Below are 15,570 nucleotides of genomic sequence, written 5' to 3'. Positions count from 1 at the left end.
CTATCAACCTGGCTACACAGGGTGAACACATACATAAACATCTGCTCTTTTCAGACACGGTTTAGACCTGCTCTACTAGAGTGTTAGCTCAGTGGTTTTACCTTTGATCTCAGGGTCTCTGTGTGGGTCCGGGCCAGGGCAGTAGTGGAGAGGATACGTGCAAAAAAAATAGATAGGGTGTCAGGAACTTTTTAATATTGGTGGTCTTTATTGTGGTTCATTATACAGGGCATTCCGCAAAAGAACAAATCTTAGCCGGAATCTGGACAGGTGTTCAGTGAACATGGCTTCCGCCTTAGAACAGTACCTATTCCCCCACCAGACAGGAGTTCCATGCAGTCAATGTAGAATTGGGACCTCTCACCTTTCATTGAACCTGGGGTCTGGATTCACCACCCCCCCTCGCAAGGTAACCTCTCTTGGTCCTCAATTCAAGTACCCTACATTTCAGGAAACTCATCCCTGTCTGTTGTAACAAGAAAGGAAATCTTTGCCTTTTCTTCCTGCCTGAAGTAATTGAAGGCTGCTGTGGGTGCATTCCCTGGAGTCCCTCTATATGGAAGTGGTTTCCTAATGCAGGGAACTCCTATGGGGCCCCTCTCCCCCTGGATAGTCAAGCTGGAACCTGGACTGAACTCACCCCTCCCCCTTGGGGTAGGACTAAGAACTCTCTGTAAGATTATGGAGTCACATATATTTATAGCGGGGGAGTGGCCAACCCCCTTTGCCCCAGTAACTGGGCAGATCTGCCTGTAGCAAAAGTCACTCATCCTACATGTGACTCCAGCATCTTCCAGACAGGACGTGCCTGAAACTGTAACAATATAACATAACTGGGGGTGTGATCTCACCTGCCTAGCCTGGGGACTTTCTAACCCTGGCACTGCCTGCTGCTTACCGGGGCTGACATGCAGGGCAAGGGGAAAGATTATAGCAGGGTGCTACATTTAGAATACTTTTTATAGGTAACAACTTTTGTTAAGATACATTGTATCCATTTTACATGAATGGCTACTCGCAATACACTAGTTAATGAATGTGTAATCTTTTTGTGGAATGTACCACTGTTGATGTGGTTAATTGAGTTACAGTATCCATAGTTATCTTTTACATTTCAAACTTGGGAAACGTTTACTCTATGTAACATAGCGCTATAAACTGAAGTTCACTTACCATGACTGTGAGATCACATATAGCAATGATACTGCGTCAGAACCAACACATTAAATATGATCATGATTAATAATAAAAATATATATTTTTAATATATTTTCTGTGATATAGGCTCCGATATTTTTAAATCAACAAAGGAAACTTTTTTTTTATTCTTACTATCAGCAAGAGTGTATTTTAATGGTTAATTTATACCTTCTGTGACTTTGTTGTTCTCTGATTTATTTATTGATTTGATTTCAGATGTTTTAATCTTGTTATGTCTTGTCCGTGATTAGGGTGTATTAAGCGTCTCATCTCCATTTGTGATCACTCCTTAAGGAAGTGCCACTTGGTGTGGGATGATCTTTCTTTTTGTCCATTTTGCTCTTTGTATTTTAACCATGTTTCATTAAAGATTACCTTTATATTTTTCTATGCCTGGCAAGTTCCTGCTTAATCCCCTGGGGGATGCGAGTCTTCATCCACTTTTTTTTTTTTTGGTGCATATTGTTCAACCTCATATTTAACCTGCCATGAGATAAGGAGTCTAAGGGAGAGTGTGAAGAGTTCAACCCCTCCTGCCATATGAACCAATGTGTGAAAGTTTAGCACTGTCTCTGCCAATGAATGGACACAAAATAGCTACCGTAGGATCCATGAATTTTGAGAGATAATCTGCTAGTTATATGTGTGCTGGGAAAATGTAAAAGGACACCTTATCATGATACAGTACATGAAATTATTATTAATGGCTTATGTTGGTCTCATGTCTCAGTACTCATCTGCTTTTGAAAGTGCAGTCTTTTATTTTATGTGCCAATATCTTAGATGTGATTTAAAATAAAAAACCTCTACAAATCTGTTTGTGACATGAATGAGTCAGAGGCATCTGGCAGATATCTGCATGGCTATTACTTTTGCGTTATGTTTGACTGCATTCACATTCCGACTATGAATTATCTATCTCTGCTAATCAAATCCAACATTCGCTTGTGATTCTACATTGGAAGAAACCGCTTAGTGGTAAACAGAAATTTTCCTAGAGATTGGGAACTGCTGGTGTTTTATGATAGGATCTGTGGGTCACAGCTTGATCACTGCATGTACAGGAAAAGACACACTGTTGGTAATTAAAATACAGTATGCGGTTTGGATCTAGGCTACAATTTTTAGTGAATGACAAAATGAATTAGTATGGCGTTTGTCACTTGCTACTCATGTAAAGTATAATCATTGCTTCCTTTAATTAAAGGTGCAGTCCCCACTAGGACAAAATTGTACTGAAGACCGTGACATGTTTAATATGTTAACTGTAGCTGATTTTACACTTTTTTTTTTTTAGAAGATATCAGATATGTATAAGTATTCAAGTTTTTGTTTTATTTTTTTTGTACATTTTTTTTACTTTATCAAGGTAAACAAAAGTTTTTCATGGTTTTTACCAACTTTATGAAATGTCATTTGGTGATGAGACTTTTTTTTTTTTTTAATCTGCCCTCCACTTGAGTTGATTTTTGTTTTTTTTGGTCCATTGATTTGTATAGTAATTATAATGCCGTCATTGGTCAAATAAAAAAATTAAATAAGTGGTTTACTGTATGCTTGACTACATCACATCGAGAAAATAAAATAGGGATATTAAACATTTATTTTGCATCATGTTCAAATTTAACGGTTACTGAAAGTTATTTAGTCTTTTTCTTGTACTGGCTATGTGGCACTGCCCCTTTTTAAGTTTGACTGTAAGGGTAGATAACACTTGTACAGGCTCAACTCCAGTCCTCAAACCCCTTCAACAGGTCAGATTTTCAGGATCTCCATGGTTTAGCACATGTGGCTCAATCAGTCTCTGCTTCAGAAGCTGTGCTGAAGCTGAGATCCTGAAAACCTGACCTGTTCGAGGAGGCTTAAGGACTGGAGTTGAGCACCCCTGTATTAGAAGATAAAGCTGCTAAAGGTCCCAGTTTTTTATCTTGGCGTTTGCCAACCAAGCCAGGCTCTTGCCAAACTAGGCTCTTGCCAAGCCAGGCCAGGCTCTTGCCAGGCCAGGCCAGGCTCTTGCCAGGCCAGGCCAGGCTCTTGCCAAGCCAGGCCAGGCTCTTGCCAAGCCAGGCCAGGCTCTTGCCAAGCCAGGCCAGGCTCTTTCCAGGCCAGGCTCTTTCCAGGCCAGGCTCTTTCCAGGCCAGGCTCTTGCCAAGCCAGGCTCTTGCCAAGCCAGGCCAGGCTCTTGCCAAGCCAGGCCAGGCTCTTGCCAAGCCAGGCCAGGCTCTTGCCAAGCCAGGCCAGGCTCTTGCCAGGCCAGGCTCTTGCCAAGCCAGGCCAGGCTCTTGCCAAGCCAGGCCAGGCTCTTGCCAAGCCAGGCCAGGCTCTTGCCAAGCCAGGCCAGGCTCTTGCCAAGCCAGGCCAGGCTCTTGCCAAGCCAGGCCAGGCTCTTGCCAAGCCAGGCCAGGCTCTTGCCAAGCCAGGCCAGGCTCTTTCAGATTGAAATACAGCAATTTTAACATCACCAAACATCAGTAAACAGCTCACACCCTTTGGCTGCCCTTCAGCTGCGCCAAAGGCTGTCTGCCTTTGGGGCGACGCAGATGTAGACTGAAACCTGTTTGAATGTATTTTTAATCGGGAAAAAAAAAATTGTAAGGACGTTATTTAACATAGCTTTTGCCTGGGAGACTATTGCTTAATATATTTATTTTTAATAAACTAGGTATTGCCTTGTAAAAAAAAAAAAAAAAAAAAAAGAACTGTTCCCTTATTAAACAAAAGAAGGAAGGAAAGGCTTTGAAAGAGCAGGTTGAAATGTTATCCATAGAAGAACATATACTGTACCAGGATTCTCTAACCTCTGATCAGACCGCAACTAGCATTGAATTGATTGGCCGTGAAGCTCTCCCATACTCCTAAGGGGGCATAGAACCCTTCTTGGTTTTGTCGTACAGTATGTGCAATTTAGTACCTAGATTATTTCTGCGGACTAGTAGTGGGTTTTTTAGTATTCATGTTCACTATTTTTCACTTTGTGGATATTTAGTCTTGATTTGACTGAAGAACATCTATAAATTAATGTTTCATTAACTGGAAAAAAATAAGTAATTGCATTCTTTTTCTTATCCTCTGTACAAAGTTCAGAAACAGATGAAGTTCTCTTCTGTACTTTAATTTCCTCTAAGTATTTATATTACTTTCAGTTTTGACGTTCATGCAGCTAGCTGCGTACATCTGTTTAAAGAATATTGTTTTGGCAGTACAATGTTTTTCTAAAATAATGGAGTTTTGGTATGCTTGGAAACCGCTGCCTTTTAGCAAAGCAGAAATTTAATACATAAAAAATAAATGAACCAAGTATGTTTTTAAAATGAGCTTTGTAATACCTCCTTTCCATCATTTATATAAAACTGAGGTTGGGATCAGAGATAACATCTGCACAGTTAATTGTGATGAGCAAAGCACGACCCAAGCTCCGCATCTTAACGCCTACGGGTCAATTCCCTGTTGACAAACTTATTCAATGAAATTTGCTGTTTGTAACTTAAAATCTAATAGTACATGTAACTACTTTATTTCATATAGCGCTTTTCTCCCAATGGAACACGAAGCGCATCACAACTACAACATTCTGAGCCGTAAGCAAGCATTGTACATAGGGTTTTTACAGACACAGTCCCTGCCCAGATGAGGTTACAATCTATGTTGGTGGTGCCTGAGGCACAGGGAGATAAAGTAACTTGCCCAAGGTAACAAGGAGCTCACATGAGGATTTGAACCAGGTCGCCCTGCTTCAAACTCAGTGTTATCAGTCAGTGTCATTACTCATTGAGCCGCTCATTCAGCTTCACCTTCATACCCGGGTGATCAATACTCTGTTTAAGAGACAGCATGGTTTAATTAAGATGTTGTGCACATTTAATTTGTAGTTTGTACAGAAGGTGGTTTGAATAAATAAATTGAATTGTTTCTTTGAAAAATCTTTGTGCTTAACCTTTTGCAGAGAGCATACAATACCTCCTTCTGACAAATGGTTAAAGCTGCAGCTTAATGTGCTGGGTCTCTTGGTTGCAGCATTTATTTGAATGCTTATAGGGGAGAAATGGCAAGTGAATTGAGACTTCTGCTTTATCAACTATAGGTGATTCCTTTCAATGCAGCATAGTATGAAGCAACAATCAAAAGTGAACCTGTCCAGTTCTATTGTAGTACTGTATATCAAAAGATGGCACATTTTCTTCTGTATACTTGAACTCGATTATAGTTACTCGTATATTTCTACTAAAGGAGCAACATACAGGACACCTGCAAGCTCATATTGAACCCCCAATATGAGCTTGCAGGTGTCCTGTATGTTTTACAATTTTTGTTCAGCTGGTCTTAGCTGATTGGAGGGTGGCTCTTCCTATCTTGTTGAAGCTCACCCCCTCCCACATTTAAATGGTCAAAAGCTCACTCCAGAGCATCTCCCACTCTCAGGGGAACTTGCTTGCTTGCAGTATGATGGTGACAAATCTAATACAGAGTGCTTTTCCTGGTAATGTACAGGTTAATAAAAGCTTCAATCAGACTTAGAACTATGCAACTAATGTTGACAGATTTATTATAAATCATTCTTCCTGGTAATGCACAGGTTATTAAGAATTTATATTAGTGTTGGGGACCCTTGAGATGTGGTCTGCCGTGTAGTGGCTCAGGGGCTTACAACACTTTGGCCAAAATGTTAAACTAAAAGACCATTTTATTTAATAGATATCTATACATATATATTTAGGCACTGTACCGTGTATAAGTTTCACTGGATGTGCACTGAGCTCTGTCTGTGTTTCATGTTCTGTCTCTGGTTTTAAATACTAAAGGAGCAAACCTGCAAAAATAGTCAATTTGATTATTTTTTATTGCTTTACATTTATCTCCGGGGATCCCGTGATTCCCGAGATACATTCAGTTGTCTGTGCCAGTGCTCCTTCATGTAAAACACATTGGCTCGTGTATCTCGTGAGATTTGGTGGCCATATTGTTTCCCCATGAGGGAGCAGAGACACTGGTAAGTATCTCAGGAACCGGGGGTACCCAGTGCTCAAAGTAGAGCGGTTAAGGTCCAGGGGATTTTCTAGTTCCAATGCTATTTAAAATAAAAGAATCAATTCAAACAAAAAATCTTATAGGTGGGTTTGCGGTTTTCAAACATTAGCGAGTGTATGACTAAATAATTTTGCCCTGGTTTGAATTCCTATTAGTTGCACTCCCTCATGTCAGGGAAACACACAGCTACATATATTTAACATTTGCCTTTATTGGGACGGGGAAGGAAAATGACCCCTCTGTGCATACATTTATGCTAAATATCAAAATTCAAAGACACATGTCCATCATGAGCCAAAGGCAATGTTTAACTGTTGTAGTTTTAGGGAAATGTCTCAAATAACTACATTTTGTTGACCTTTTTTCAGTTCTGCTTTAATCTGCTTATTTCAGCATAGGGGTAATCACACTTTTTTTCTTTTCTTTTGTTATTGCTTTTAGCAAAAAAAGATTCATACAGTAATTGTTTTTTTTTTGGACAATCCAGAAAATATTCCTACAGTATACCATATCCTTCTAATGCAGAAAAATCGCTAACTAACATCAATACTCAGAATTCCACTTTGGTTCATTTTGAATGGCGGGATACCCCCCAATACTTAAAAAAAATTTTTTATCATATCTCAGTGGAGTTGCATTCAAACATTTTTTTTCTTTCCTTTTCTTTCAGGTGAAAGTTATGTATGTGCATCAAATGAGTCTTATCGAAAAGTTGACTACAACAAAACGGCCAACCCAAACTGGTCTGGTAATGTAAGAACTGGATCTGCTTGGTCCCTGTCTTCTTTAACAGCTTTGAAGAATGAAATGAAGGAGAGCAAAGATTTCGTCAAGCCCAAGCTAGTGACCGTTATTCGAAGTGGAGTGAAACCGCGGAAAGCTGTCCGAATTCTTCTAAATAAAAAGACAGCCCATTCCTTTGAACAAGTCCTGACAGACATCTCAGATGCTATAAAGTTAGATTCAGGCGTTGTCAAGAGATTGTGCACGCTGGATGGAAAACCGGTAAGATGCATATGGTGTATGCTTTCTAAACATCTGTTGCGATGATTAATCTTGTAATAAAACCTCAATAGTTAACACACAGGCCAATTTTATGCTACATAATCCACTGACTTACACTCACATTGTGGCTGCTACGAACAATCATTGCAAACTAAAGGCAAATGTGCTATTTGCAAGATATATTAATTGAGGTAGCTCCCCTTGCTACAAAAATAAATCTGAGGCATAAGAGTTCTTTTTTATTTTACCTTCTATTTCAGGCTCTATCCTCTGACTATGTGATGTAATTGAAGTGGCATGCAAATTAGAGACAAAACATTGCAGAGCAAAATAATGTGGTTTAAAGTTCGAGTAGCTGTATTGGTTCCAGAGACCTGTGCATTCAGGGTACTGAAGAAGAAATCTGACGTTTGGAAAGCTCTGTACACTATCATTTCATCTGTCAAGAACCCCAGCCTCCAATGAGTCTTTAGCAGGGGTTTTCAACTGGTTCCCCCTCTCTAGTTCTTGTTCATTCCTATCCCTACAGTCCCAATATTTTATCACATACGTAAAATTCACAAATCCCTCACCCCCCCCCCCCCCCCGGTCAACTTATTATTTCAGGTATTAAATCCATCACGTCCAATTTATTGGTTTATTTGGATTTTTATTTACAACATTTAGTTGCATCACTCCCATCGTATCTCAAGGACACGACTGTAGTCTTGCAGGTACTGGATGGGTTTGCTTGGAGTGAGGGATATAGGCTGGCCACCTTTGATGTACAGGCATTGTATACCAGTATCCCTCACTCCAAGGGATGCGAAGCTGTTGAGTATTTTTTTTTAATGCTCAATCAACAGATACCACTGGCTCAGAATTGCATATATTTTTAATTTAATTTATATTTTGAGTCACATCTATTTTTTTGTTTGATTCCACATGTTATTTACAAATTTTGGGAACAGCGACGGGGACAACGTTTGCCCCATAATTTGAAAACCTGTATATGGGTCAGTGGGAATTTCTCCATGTCGTCAGTGTGCCTCCTCCGTAGTTGAAATTGTGGAGGTGGTACATTGATGACATCCTCATTATATGGGAAGGCAGTGAGGCCTCATCTTTGGATTTCGTTACGGCACTTCATGCTAATCAATTTAATTTGAAAATCAGTGGCACCACTAGCATTCACTTTCTTGATTTTAGACATTTTCATTGATAATCTAAAGGTCCAAACAAAGACGCACTTTAAAGAGACCAATGTTAATGTCTACCTCCATCCCACCAGCTGCTATGATGAAAAATGGGTCAATAATATTCCCTATAACGAATTTTTGCAACTAAAACGTAATAGCACCAATGAGCAGCATTTCAATGAACAGGTACTCTTTTTGAAGAATAGATTCCTTCAAAAGGAATACAAAGAGGACCTTATTGATAAATCACTAAGGTCAAAAAAGTTGAACAAACATCTCTTCTACAGTATCGGCCAAAGAAAAAAGGGAAAAAAGAAACATTAGGTACTATATCCAATGCAGAACATAACGATAGAAAAGTGAGCACACGGAAAGAAGCGCCAGTGTTCATTATTCAATACAATAAAGCACCTGGTGCTATAAGAAAAGCTTTATGTAAGCTTTGGAATGTACTTAATTTGGGCCCTATTCTAGGTGCCTTGCTGAAAACCAAACCCGATTTTATTGTATTTCAAAAAGCACAGAATTTGAAGGGGTTATTAACTAAAGTTAACTAAAAGTTCACAATAAAGGACCCAGTAATATTCTAACCCAGCTAGGAATAATGGGGAAGTATAAGTGTGGCAGATGCAAAGCATGCAGTCGCAGGAAAACAGACAAGCAGGTTATCTCAACAGTGACCCAGAAAAAGTACCCAGTAAAGAACTTTATTAATTGCGTATCCACACGTGGTATATCTGCTGCAATGCAGATGTGGTTTACAGTATATTGGTAAAGCTTAGAGGGTACTTAAACTGCGGATACTTGAACACTTGAGAAATATAAAAAATATCCCCGTATTAATAGATAAAGGTCAGCCTTTGACACCACTCCTTAACCAATTTAAGGACGTTCACAAATGTGATCCAAGTTCCGTTAAAATTATGGGGATTGAATCCATCCCCTATTCTACAAGACAAGGTAATAGGGATTTACACCTGTTAAAACGAGAGCAATTCTGGATTTATACCTTTTGGGTCCAAACATCCACACTGATTCAATGAACTTGTGGAATTAGCTCCTTTTTTTTAGGTAATATTTGGGTGGTACAAATGCCTGACTTTTAGGTACACTATTTTAGATTAAAAACTTGTTTGTTCTGTTTTCAATGATGTCTGTCATGAACATATTGGCTTTGAAACAATGTTTTTTATAATAACTTTTTAAAACAAGTTTTAGAAACATTTTTACTGTATTTTCATTTTCTACCTTAATGACTCTTTCTTTTATTAGTAATAATAATATTAGTGTTTTCACTCATGCATTATGTCACTTTTTCCTCATGTTATGTTATCATCACTCTTTGTCACTTACATTAATTTAAGTGTTATGTATACACTGTTTATATTTGTCATTAACTTCATTTATGAGGGAGGATTGCACATGCGAATTAGTCTGATTTTCTTATATATTTGTTTGTGTTTATTTATGCCACCTGTAGATTAGGAGATCTTTTGGGTTATTTAGCTAATCAGAGCTACACAGGTTAGCACTTACATATGCACTTACATATTTATTATGTTCTCATTTACCAATGTTTGTGAATGAGTCTGTGCTCGCGCTCAGTACATTGTACTGACACTGTGAACATATCAGTAGTTCGTGTCAGCGCTTGCCCGTTTCATGCAGCTGTTTTCTATTTGCTGAATGGGATTCTTAAGGCGCGTGGAAAGCCTCTAACATGACCCCCTGACAAAGAATGCTGTTGTGAAATGTGTTGGTCACGTGAGGCTGTTCCAGCACGTACACCCATTGGCTGGGGTAGCTACCAGGAAGCTTCAGCGGAGAGTACAAACTACTGAGTGAAGGTGCAGTCCAGACTGTTATACCAGCACCATCTTTGGCTTCCAGCTTCACTGTTGGCATCTGTCCCGTCCCCCCCCCCCCCTCCCCTCTGTGGTCTTTTTTTATTTTTATTTTATGCTTCATATTGCCATTTGATCATGCTTTGTATGGCTTGTGTAGTTATTTTTGTAGCTAGTTCTTTACACGTGTTCGTGTTTGTCGGTATAGTCCTAGACTGTCACTACATGTGACTTTGTTTAGGTTATACCTTCTTTTATACTGGTTATTTTAATCTGTTGGGTTCAGTCGACCTGCATTAAATGTTAAATTTGTACTGACCCCCAAGGGCACTGTGTGCATATTTGTATCGTCTGTTCTGCAGCACTAACTGAGAGAGGCAAACTAGGAGCAAGTAGCTATGATTTTTTTTATCAACTACCACTTTCTATCCACCTCTTCTCACCTTCTACAAGTTCCCGATGCCGCATAACATACAGTAGCACGTGTGTACAATCTTTAGTAATTTTGTGAGCCTTCATGTTATGTATAATACATAATATGGTTATGCTAGTTGCTTTATCTTCATAAATTTTAGTGCGCTGTGCAAAGTTATTACATTCTAAATGAATGTTATCTATGCTACTGCAGTCTTGCAAACAATGAAAATATTGTTTCAAATGCACATTGATGGTAGAGATCTTTACAATGGGTTTCATGCATAAATGGACATGCATTATAATACTAAAAAGTGACAAATTAAAACCGTTCTGTACTCTCCCTTACTCTAAACAGTCATCCCCCAAGTCTTATGCATTATCCAGCTATTGCCAACTTCTTAGAGAAGTACTGTATGTGTGCTGTATTCTGTTCAGGGTGCCAGAGGCAGGAGTTGGAGGGCGGGCGTTCGCATGTGCGAGCGGCAGTCTGCTGGGCGATGTGTGCACATCCTCCCCAGCAGACTTTTTCAAGAGTTGAGGAGGCGGGGCTACAGACCTCAGCTTAGGGATCGAAGTTGCAGTCTTGAAATCATTCTCAAGAATGATTTCATTGGCTGCCGAGGTCCCAGTGACGCTGCTGCAGCTTCAAAAAACGACTTGGGTTGTTTATTGAAACTGTAGCCAGCGTCAACTCCGCACTTCGGAGACAGTGCAGCTGCTACCCTAACAACCAATATTCAATTTGAATACATTGTTTCCGACGGCAGCTCGCACGTTAGCACGCCCTCCGTCCGAAGCCTGCACCCTGAACAAGGCCTAACTATAAGCTTGGATTTCAGTCTTCAGAACCCTGCAGCAGGACAGGTGTATAACATAATCAACCGATATGCAAGTTTTGATACAGAAATAAATATGTGCCCCAGGACTAAAGAAATAGCTAATAAATATTGTTTATTTGTTGGCCCCTCCAACATTAAATAAGTTAATCTGACTCATTGGAAGGTAGCATAAAATGCTTCCATTTTTGTTTTGCCAGAGCAAGTTGATGTTGCTACTGTAGAAGACATTGATTTTAGAAAGAGGCCTCCTGAATTAGTTTTTTTTATTTGAGGCTACAGTACATCTTGCTGATCATTAAATCACTAATTTCCTGTTGATCAGTATAATTGTTAGTCATTCTGTTACTTTGAATACCAATACCTTTTCAAGGCAAATGACAGACATAAAAATTAAAAAAAAAATAACAGACTCAAATGACTAACATAAAATGTAAATAGTGTTACAATAAGGCAGAGATCCTTATTTAGTAAGCGATACATGCAAAAAAGGCAGTGTTTTATAGAGAGATTTAAAATATCCGTCAACTGTATAGCTTCACAGTTGCTTTTAGAGGATGTTCCTGCCAGAGGAGTATGGCATGAGTGTGAGGCAAAGAGGCTGAAGCTGCATTCTCCACTTTTTTTTTTATATTGTGTGGTACTGATGGTTTTCCGCAGCACAATCACCCATCTTACTTCATGTATCCCATCTTCAGTTCTTGTTCTTCTTGGATATAAAGTGTCTATTTACCCAGCAACCGGCTCTATAACTTCCTCTCTCTGCCCTATTTAGCCGGAAAATGCCTGTACTGAAAAGGAGCACACCTGAAGTACCTGGCTGTTAGATATGCTAATGTATATGCAACGTATATTTAAACAACTCCCATACCAAACTTCCTAAAATGATTTCCATACCAACTATATAGGCTTATCAACTCTAAGGTGCCAACCTACTGTAATGACCCACAACCACGGCTTTCTAGGCCACAGCTCTAGCAATGTGAGCTAAAGCAGCTGGTGACTAGCACTGCCCTACTGTCTACTACTAGCATACATGCAAGGGATATGTATTTTGTTGATTGTGCTTGAAGTCCTTTCAAGGTTACAAACTAATATGTACTGAAGGCTATGAGTTATTGAGGCCGGGTGAGATGAAATAAAACACAGGTTTTCTGATACACACAAGTAAAAACAAGCACAGCAAATAAAGCAGATGCAGAGAGAAGTTACTACTTCTAATCTTATAAAGGATAAAGACAGTGAGACATATTTAGTAAGTAGTGTTCTGCCGTAAGACACCTTTGGTACTGGAATACATTACAGACTTTTCATATAAATGGACTGTGAGGCTGCGGCCCCAGTGAGCGTGTGCATGCGCGCGGCAGAGCGTCTGGCAGCGCATGCACACGTAAAAGTTGGGATCAGTGGACTCGCCATTCACTAACTTTCTGCGATGGGACGCACGATGAGGGGGCGCAGCCATGACGGAACATGCTCTTCCATTGGTTGAAATGTAATTCACTGTGATTGGCTTTAAAACATCAGCGCTCTCATTGGTTTACAGGAAACCACGTGATGTCATCGTCACAAGAAAAGACAAAATCCTTGTCTTTACAAAATGCGGTCGCGCATCTGGCTTTCTAAAGGAGCGTGCAGGTAGCTACTGGGCCCGGCCCCATAGAGGGCTGTATCTTGTTTGCGCCACGCACGCTGTAGCGCGCACAGCCGCGGCCACTGGGGACTCGGCCTAAGCTGTCTTCCCGCACCAGAAGGTTTCACATGGCAGAAAACTGCTTATTACTAAAGATTATCCAATATCAACGAGCCAGAAGTTCCAATATCAACGAGCCTTGGGCATTACAAAAGATACCTGTGCCCTTCTTGCAAACAATCACTTCTCCCTTCTGAACAGCTGAGACTTCCTATAGGATCCGAAGTCTAGAGGGCGCTTGCGCACCGTGCCCTATATGCGGGGAGCATCAGGCCAAAGGAGCCTCTGCTCAGGGAAACGAAATGATGGTGTTGGCTACGGCAAGCACAGAAGTCCAAAAACCTACACATTTCACTAGCACTGCGGCTTCCTCAGAGGAAGCCGCAGTGACAGTGAAAAGCATAGGGTTTTTGAACTTCTGTGCTTGCCAAAGAGCCCTCCAGACGTCAGATCCTATCAGAAGTCTCTTGGCTGTCCTCTGCAGTCCCTAGCATGACCAGGAGCATAACATGGTCCACTTCTGTACTAAATATGGCTTGTCTGCAGTGATTTTAAGTTTCACATTCTGAGATCTACAGCACTTTTTAGATTTTTGCTCAAGATATTGTGCAACACATGTTAAGGATGGAAACTATTTATTTAGTGTGAACTATCACTTTTCTTCGTTCATGGATATATTCTTTGTGCCCACACTATAATATTGCCTTCATTATAGACTGAATCATTCTTTATTAAGACTTTAGTGCAGTGGCGTAGCTAGACATGTGCGGGCCCCAGGACAAAAAAAAATTCAGGGCCCCCTCGTGTGTCCTCTCTTTTCTCCCCCTCATGTCTCACTCTCTCTCTTTGCTCTCTCTCTCTCTTTGCTCTCTCTCTCTCTCTTTGCTCTACCTCTCTCGATCTCTTTGCTCTCTCGATCTCTTTGCTCTCTCGATCTCTTTGCTCTCTCTCGTTCTCTTTGCTCTCTCTCGATCTCTTTGCACTCTCTCTCCTTGCCCTCTTTTTCTCTCTCTCTCTTTGCTCTTGCTCTCTCTTTACTTACCCCTGTGATTTAACCCTTCCCCTCCCTCTCACCTTTCCCAGCCTGTCTCTTGGGCTGCAGTTCCAATCCCACACTGCACTACTTGAGGCCCTGCCCCCTTCCCTAGGCGCGACCTACCAGTGGAGGCTCTGCAGAGGAAGGCATTTCCCCTCTATCCTTCCTACTGCATCTCAGGGCCCCGCACCCTGCATAGGAGGGATTTCCCTCTGTGCTTCCTGCCTGTATCTCAGGGCCTGCAATGTGCCACTGACAGAGGAGAGCGGGCCCCCCAAGAGTGCGGGCTGCCCGGGCTATAGCTACGCCCCTGCCGTTGTGTATGGTACGCAAAGTACCTGGATTATTTAATATTGCCTCTTAGTAGACCATATCTGTACTGGAGAGCTAGACATTTAAAAGGGGGAATCTGCATTCATTTTAGCAACTGTTTGAACACCTTCCTACAGTCTCTGTGCGTTCTTTCTCCTTAACAATTAGATTGTAAGCTCTTCGACACAGGGACTCCTTTCCCCAATGTTATTTTTATGTCTGAAGCGCTTATTCCCTTTGTGGTGTTTGAATTATTTATTACTGCAGTGAAGCGCTGTGTACATTAATGGCACTATATAAATAAAGATATACACACAGTTCCAGCAGAAATCTGTGGCTGTAACGATTTCATCAACCTGTGTCATCGGTTTTGCATGGTGTTGTGTAATGAGGTGGTGTTGGCCGTTCCTGTTCACAACAAGATAGTACATACTGTAGGAGTGTACTGTAACTCACTCACGGTCTGGTTTTTCTTGAAAGTTTTGTTGTATTGTATTTTTTTATTTTAATGTACTAGTCATTCAATCAGTTTTTATGTTTCACACCCTTGCGGATTTATGCACTTCTCATTCCCAAAATAAACACTTGTTTTTCTTCTTCTTGTACTTTGAATAAGTTTCAATTTAGTCAACACCTTTTTGTTTCTCTGTAAAACATTGGTGTGGCTGCAGTTTTCAGGTTTTATACAGATACCATGTCTTAAAACAATAGCAACACACTTTATTTCTAATCCCTGGCTGACGTATGAACTCTGTCATACAGTGTGACACGGTGTTTCGGTTGAGGGTAGAAATCCCACAGGGAGTGAAAAGGGCGTTTCAAGCCAGGTTTCCTTTTGGAGGTGGGGACCTGTGTCTTCTGCATTTTTGAGTGTCAGGTGCCGGGGCATGATGTCATCACGTTGGAGTGGGCGGGTGTGATGTTTCCCTCACACAGGGGAATGTTTTTTAATGTTGGGCCGAAGGAGCGGCTCAGTGAGTAAAGGCTCTAAAAACAATAACACAGAGTATGAAGCAGGGGAACC

The 15,570-nt window shown here is 40.6% G+C and overlaps 1 protein-coding gene across 7 annotated transcripts in view; it reads left to right on the top strand.

Moving 5' to 3' along the window:
• Positions 1-15,570, top strand: part of DCLK2 (doublecortin like kinase 2) — a 165,717-nt gene that overhangs the window by 18,455 nt on the left and 131,692 nt on the right. For all 7 annotated transcript variants that reach the window (XR_012803799.1, XR_012803800.1, XM_075613754.1 and 4 more), the window contains exon 2: positions 6,896-7,230. Coding sequence is in view for 5 of the 7 variants with exons in the window: in XM_075613754.1 (XP_075469869.1) it covers positions 6,896-7,230 (335 nt within the window). In the remaining 2 variants the exon portion in view is untranslated. The remainder of the gene's footprint in view (positions 1-6,895; positions 7,231-15,570) is intronic.

This window comes from Ascaphus truei, chromosome 1, assembly GCF_040206685.1.
Source record: "Ascaphus truei isolate aAscTru1 chromosome 1, aAscTru1.hap1, whole genome shotgun sequence".
Classification (NCBI taxonomy): domain Eukaryota; kingdom Metazoa; phylum Chordata; class Amphibia; order Anura; family Ascaphidae; genus Ascaphus; species Ascaphus truei.
Note: the sequence above shows the minus strand (reverse complement) of the source record. Positions and strands in the feature narration are given on the sequence as shown.